Source organism: Octopus bimaculoides, chromosome 1 (assembly GCF_001194135.2).
Source record: "Octopus bimaculoides isolate UCB-OBI-ISO-001 chromosome 1, ASM119413v2, whole genome shotgun sequence".
Taxonomy (NCBI): domain Eukaryota; kingdom Metazoa; phylum Mollusca; class Cephalopoda; order Octopoda; family Octopodidae; genus Octopus; species Octopus bimaculoides.
In genome coordinates, this window is record NC_068981.1 from 63,010,053 (window position 1) to 63,017,610 (window position 7,558).

The following is a 7,558-nucleotide window of genomic DNA, read 5'->3' on the forward strand; positions in this document are numbered from 1 at the left end:
ATCATCATCGTTTAACGTCCGCTTTCCATGCTAGCATGGGTTGGACGATTTGACTGAGGACTGGTGAAACCGGATGGCAACACCAGGCTCCAGTCTGATTTGGCAGAGTTTCTACAGCTGGATGCCCTTCCTAACGCCAACCACTCAGAGAGTGTAGTGGGTGCTTTTACGTGCGAATAAGATACACCCACATAAGATAAAAAGTTAAACTTACGTGGATAACATATCCAAAGGTAAGGTTAATAAAGAGCTCACAGATCCTGTGAATAAACATCTGTATATTCGACCTGAAAAGTAGAAGAAAGCTAATAATGATATTGTTGAGCAGAAACAAAATAAATTGTAAATTTATCAAGTCAGTTCATATTAGCTACCTAGTAGAGCAAATGTTGGAGAGTGGTTACATTTTAGCCAGACAAGTCTGCAATTAAGATTCCATTCCCTGCCTGGCCTTCTTTGTATTCTGACCAATATAACATACACACAGACGTTTTTGCTATGAAAGTGAAAGGAGGGTTTAGTGAACTGTTGCTCTGAACAGAGCACAAGCAAACCTTCCTTAGGACACAACAATGCTACTAATGATGACTTTTAACAGATAAAGGCTACAAGTTTCAGTGGGAAGTGACAATAGTCAATTCTATCAACTTCACTGTTTGAGTGATCTACTTGTTTTATCAAAACTGAAAAGATAAACAGTAGAATCAACTCTGGCAGAATTTGAGCACAGGACATTATGGGAAATAACTAAAATACATGATCTTTTGTCCATCACTCAACAATTTTGCCATATAATTGTGTATAAATTTATCTTCAATTGCATGAAATTTACAAATAAAATCATTCCATTAATGCCTTTGTGAAAAGTATGTATGTCACATGTCTGTAGTTTGCTTTAAGTATTGTGGCTTTAACAGTATAAAGATAGAAAAGCAATGAATATTAGAACATGGCACCAGAACAGCTGAGAAAGTTAGCTACTGAAGACTAGTATCTTGCTGTCTACAGAGTAGAATTATCTCTCTTGTACTTAAGAGAGAATGTGAAGTTACTAAGAAACCAGTTTAAAGGGCTTTGAAAGCTGATGAAAATAAGATTTATGATCACTATTATTCTATTAGGAAGATTTATATCTCACACACTTAAGAGGCTACATTCTGCCAGCAGTACTAGCCAGTAATGTATCAAGCCAAGACAAACACAGCCATAGAAATATAGTACATTTTAATTAACATTAGTTAATACTATTTACATAACAAAGAGTCCTAATTTTAACATTGATTTATAAATCCCTTAATATATATTTCTAATTTAGGTACAGAGCCACATCTTTTACGAGATTGAATGTTGGATTAAATTAATCCCTGTACATGACTGGAACTTATTTTATCAGCTACTGAAAGGACATCTCTACAGGTGATTTAAATGCACTGCTAACACAATAGTGCATGGTACTGACTTACAAAAAACATTTAATATACTTGGTAGCAAATTATGGTTGCATAACAAAATACTATGTGCCTACAAGTCATAAATCTTTATGTACCAGCTACTGAAAGGAATGAAAAAGCAAAGTTAACACAGTTAATAACCAAACTCAAAATTGCAAAGCATGTTAAATGACTACTGCATCAAAATTGGTGAATCTACACTGAACTTCTGTAGACATTGAATCAAATATGTGTAACAAACATGGACAGTCTTAAAGACAAATATTTTTATTCAATATAGTTAAAATATAAATTTGATATTTAAGTATCTATTGTCTATCTTGGTGAATGTGAAAACTAACTTACAAATTTATTTTGTCTGATGATATTTCAAACAAAAATTAATAATTTTACATTTCACTGAATTTACCTGAGTAAATGTGTATATAAAGTGAAATGGCACTAGCTGTAATATTTTGACTCAGAGAAGCTTCCTGAAGAGACTTAGTCTGTCGAAAAACACAGAGCTCACTCAGAATGTTGTCAAAAGATCATAAGACTCAGTGTTTTAACCTAATTTGATCTCCTGAGTGACAAACTTCTTCAGACATTCAAAGTTAAGGAGAAAAACATTTGTTCCAATATGGAAGTCAATCAAAACATTCACTGATTTATGTAAAAGATGGCCACACGAGAATATGCTTGAAACAGCATTTGATTAAAATAACGATGTGCATACCACTTTTAATCTATACACATACATGGAACAACACTAGCCATATTTCATTTCAGTGAAAGAGATTTATATGTTAAAAAAAAAACAATCATATAGTCTCTTTGAGAAGTTTCTCTGAGACAAAATATCACAGCTGGTTGTCGTTTCATGTATGTACACACATTATAAATGTTATACACATCGTTATTTTAACCTGATGCTATTTCAAATGCAAATGTGTATATTTACTGTCATTTCTACATTATCAAACTAAGCATGCTTGTAAAATAGCTAATATACATTTGAAGAAATGCAGAGATGAGTACTGGACAACTGAGAGACTGAAAGTATGCATCCTGTCACTAGTGCTGTGTTATGTCACAAGGCAGTTTACTCTCGAGTGGCCCAGCATATCTAACTATATATATATAGAAACTGCAGAGAACACATAGTTGTAAGCTACAGCAGTAGCAATACAGCAAAACATACATTTGTTAGTTTAATTTCCCTTGTGAGTATAAGTAATAGAAATGGCAAGTGAGCTTGTCAAAGAGATATTATACAATGACAAAATTTTCATTAGTATCCCTGAACACCCAATGAATTATGGCATTATACAAGTAGTTGAAGAGAGAGGCTTCTAGACAACCAGTTGAGAGGTCAACAATTCATATCTCTCTAATACTGCATTGTTCACAATAGTATCTGGTTCTCAATAGCTAAGTTCACCAAGTTCCAATCAGTTAATACAGACACTCTAATAATTCACCATTATAAACAGTAAGTAGTGTTGTGGAACAGACAATTATTTTCGTAACTTACACTGCTGTCATTCCTTTCTACAGAAAACAATGCAGAAGAAATTATTCCATGTTTACTTAATGCTATGGAAACCAGAGTTAACCCACTGAAACCTCACACATTTACCTATTCATAGTTAAATCCACATGTCAATGTATTCCACATTATTGTATAAGTGAAAACATGTGACTACACCAGGTAAACATAGGTTATTTACTGTTCAAAATCATTAAAGCATGAGAGAGTTTTTGTTATTCTTCTTATCTTTTTTATTATTTCTCTAACATTTTATTCTCATCAGAATACATGCCAAATTCAGATTCAATATTAGTAGAATATGTGAAGAGTACACAGGGTGCTAATTAGCCTTTTTATTTGTAGCTGTTTTCTAAGTTCAACTGAAAATCCAATAATTATTCTTTGATAGCCTGTATTGCAAATTCTATTGTCTATCTTGGTGAATGTGAAAACTAACTTATAAATTTATTTTGTATGATGATATTTCAAACAAAAATTAATAATTTTACATTTTACTGAATTTACCTGAGTAATTTTGAAGCAAAGACCTTGTCATATTGTCATAAATTTATGTAAGGACATGTAATTAAATTGTGTCCGAAACACCACCTCGATATATCAATAAACAAAAAAGTTATAGCTGTTTTGCAAAAACAGTCTAAATTCTCTGTTATTTAGAATTTAACTGAAAGACAGTATGAACAGTATAAACACTTGTTCAATGAATTGTTGTGATTTAAGAAGGCTTAGCTATAACTTTGAAATGGGTTACTAGTGGAGAGGTTTCATAACTATAAAGAGCTATTAAATTCATCTTGCATGCTTATAAGTCACTTTTTCAATCAACTTTAAATTTCTACATTATATTGTATCATCATCATTTTATGTCTGCTATCCACATTGACATGGGTGTGCAAGGTTATCACTGTCCAAATCAGTTCTTATTTAGAAGGTGAGCATCCCAAGTCTCGGTTGTTTTGTTGCACAGAAACTGAGGATCTTCATTTGTAACACAAGGTTTCAACATTTTTGTCGATGTTATTGCAGTCATGTAAAATATTTGAAGAACACCATGACTGAAGTGTGGAAGATATGAATACAAAAGATGGGATGAAATCATTTGGAAACTTCTGACCCAATAAACACTTCTGCTAAATGACCACAACAGTACCATTATAACACAGAAAATCAAGGATAAAAATTACAATTTTCATACTTACATGCTGTAAGTGGAACAACTCCAAGCCATGCAAACGCCACTAATGTGTAATGAAACCAGTACCGAACTGCTCGACCAATACTAGTAAGCAAGCCACTGAAAATATCTTTAACGGGTAACCGTTTTGGCATGTCTGGTGAATAAACTGAAAAAAAAAAAGGAGAGAAAGAGAGGGAAAATTAAGACAGTATAAAGAAAAATTATTGTTCCATAACACTAAAGATGTTTCTTTGATAACTGCTTCCTGTAGATTTTATTTTTTTAATTAAAGTGCATCAATATGTCTTTTTTTAATGTCAGATACACCCACAAAATTCTATGCAAAAGAAAAGTTTTGTTCAGAGACAAGCTATCACTACCCAACATACTATGAACTCTGGACTTCAATGCATGCCTTTTCTACCAACCTATGAACTTCTAAACTGGTCTACCAGCTTTATACCAGTGCACCCAATTCTCCAGTTCCTGTCACTCCTAAGATATCTCAATTTTGCATATCCTATACTAAATACCAGATGCACACAACTGCATCTCTTCCAAACTCCATTACTCACAATATTTTTCACCCAACTTCAACATTCAAGAGTTCAAGCTGAATATCAAACAGATCGACTCTTTAAGCTATCCCTATTTCCAGATCTAGGACAGCTTGAAAAAGTTGTTGGCATTGCCCCTGCTCTGCCTCAGCATTCTGAGAAATCTAAACGCAAAAGATAAAGATATGCTTAAAGAGGAAATGACATAAATTGATGATCTCAACAGGTTAAAAAACTTTGCCAAGTTTAATAAGAAAGGATAGTTGTTGCTGTGTAACACACTTCTGATTGAGTACTCTGCACACACAAAGGCACCCTCATTAGTTGCTAACTCTTTAAAAATCTAACATTAAAACACTTCTCACCAACCTGGAACATGGTTGCTGCAACACCAATATCTGAAGAAAACTATCCAGATGATAAGCAAATTCACCAATAACAACATCCACTAACTCCACATGCACAATTTCTTTATCTGCCTCTTTAGCTGCTACAATTTCAGCTCCTTTGAACTACTAGTATCACACTCTGGCACTCCATAAACACTATCTTTATCTCCCTTCCACCTACTCCCACCCATCTTTGCATAATGCAAATGTAACTATGCATCTCCTCTATAACAAGACATCTGTGCTTGTCTTTCTCTATCATACTTTTGCCTTCAACATCTAGCATAAAGCCACCTCTCCCACTCAGTTGAGAAGGGGAGGGGTCCTTTCTTTTCCTGTTTTACTTGTTACTTAGTAACCTCATTAGTGCTGGTGTTGCATAAAAACCATCTAGTACACACTATAAAGTGATTGATGTTAAGAAGAGCATCTAGATGTAGAATCCATGTCAAAACTGACATTGGGGGCAGATGCAGCTCATCAGATCCTATCAAACTATCCAACCCATGCCAACATGAAAAACCGATGTGGAATGATTATGAAAATGCTCCATCCACTCAAGGCAACCCAATAAACACATGCAAACACCCCTCTTGTCTCTGTTTATGCACCTTCATATCCTGCATTAAATACTTTTACACAAACATTCCTTCGCCCTCTGCCTAACCCTATAATGAAAAATAAAATACTGACAAATATTGTAAAGTATCTACTATTTTCACTCATCTTGATATCACCTTTATCTTGAGAAATATTGATTTCTCACACTGACACAGAGTGCATTAATTGACTGGTATTTATTTCTGTGACCTGGACAAGTGAAAGATAAAGTTAAACGTAGCAGAATTTGAATTCTAGAAACAGAAGAATAAACACAAATAATCTTAACACTCTACTGTGGGACAGATTTCTGCTTGTGTCAATTTTTTTCATTGTTGTATAGTCTTATACCCTTTCTGTTGTTAACTACTCAACTATGAATTAAGAATGAAACTTCGTTTTTGTCAAACAGGAAATCTAAAGCAAGCAAAGGAATGTCATATTCAGGAGTACAACATAAATGTAACACAATTAAAATATATATACATAATGCATTCCCATCTGTATGCATAACGAGTGTGGCACTGGGTTATGTGATTAAATATCTTGATTCGAATCTTGGAAAGTTGAATAAACACAATTAACCTACAAACTACAGCTACAATCAATCAACAGATGTTGTCAGAATGTGCAAAGCATTACATAAAATCAGCTTTTATTTACACAGGCAGACATGGCTGTGTGCTTAAGAAGTTTGCTCCACAACTATATGGTTCCAGGTTCAGTCCTACTGCACAGTACTTTGGGTATGTGCTTTCTACTATAAACCCTAGATCAACCAGTTTTCTTGTGAGTGAATCTAATAAAGAGAAACTGTACAAAGCCTATCGTGTATGTGTGTACGCGCATGCATGTACACTATTGTCTTAATATCACATGCTGATTGTCAACAAACATTATTGTCATATAGGCAGTGTCACTTGTTTGCAATCTTCTGTGAAAAGTTGTTCAATCATTGTATTGTCCATGTTCAAAGGAATAGGGAAAATATTCCCGGATTGATGAGAGAAAAGAGCATTCAGCCACTGAAAATCTGCCTCAATGAATTTTGTCTCATCTATGCAATCATGGAAAAAGTGCTCCCAACCGCATGGTTCCGGGTTTAGACCCACTGCATGGCACCTTGGGCAAGTATCTCCTACTATAGCCTCAGGCTATATATATTCTCTCGTTTTTTCGATCTTTCATACATTCATTCGCCATTCATACTTTTAAATGTATTATTTACTAACAGCTAGTCTCATAAGCTAACCATTTAAAATAACCCCCTCCCTCTTTCTCTCTCTCTCTCTCTCTCTCTCTCTCTCTCAGCCTTCATTCCTCCCTAATTCTTCGTGTAATTTTGCTAAGATAATTTCTCGCCTCTTTCTTTAGATGTTTAATTTAATTTCTTCATACAATCTCCCCAAATTAAACCTTGCTTATTTATGGTGCACCTGCCCTTTCCTGCCCCCACTACCAATACTGGACATCTCCATCTCTCTCTCTCCTCCCACCACCATTACCCAATGTGTCTTCATTCCCCCCTCCCCCCTCATCACTGGTGCTGTTCTCTATACTACCTGCACTCTCACTCTCACTCTCTCTCTCTCCTGGGACAAATGCAACTAGCTTAGCTACCCATCTACTCAACCAGCTATCTTTCGTTTCGTTCTGTCCAGAAATTTGCCAACAACTACCCAGTAATTTTCCATGGACATATCAAAGAGAAAGAGAAAGCTGGGTGTGTTTGTGTGTGAGCATGCGTGTGTGTGTGTGTGTGTATGTGTATGTGTATGTGTGTGTGTGTGTGTGTGTGCACGTGTGTGTGTGTGTGTGTGTGTGTGTGTGTGTGTGTGTGTGTGTGTGTG

General features: G+C 35.0%; 1 protein-coding gene across 1 annotated transcript in view; it reads right to left on the bottom strand.

Moving 5' to 3' along the window:
* Positions 1-7,558, bottom strand: part of LOC106874637 (E3 ubiquitin-protein ligase MARCHF6) — a 70,450-nt gene that overhangs the window by 36,765 nt on the left and 26,127 nt on the right. Inside the window, exons 4-5 of the mRNA XM_014922432.2 lie at positions 4,185-4,328; positions 215-287 (exon numbers count right to left, since the gene is read on the bottom strand). Coding sequence (XP_014777918.2) covers positions 215-287; positions 4,185-4,328 — 217 coding nt within the window. The remainder of the gene's footprint in view (positions 1-214; positions 288-4,184; positions 4,329-7,558) is intronic.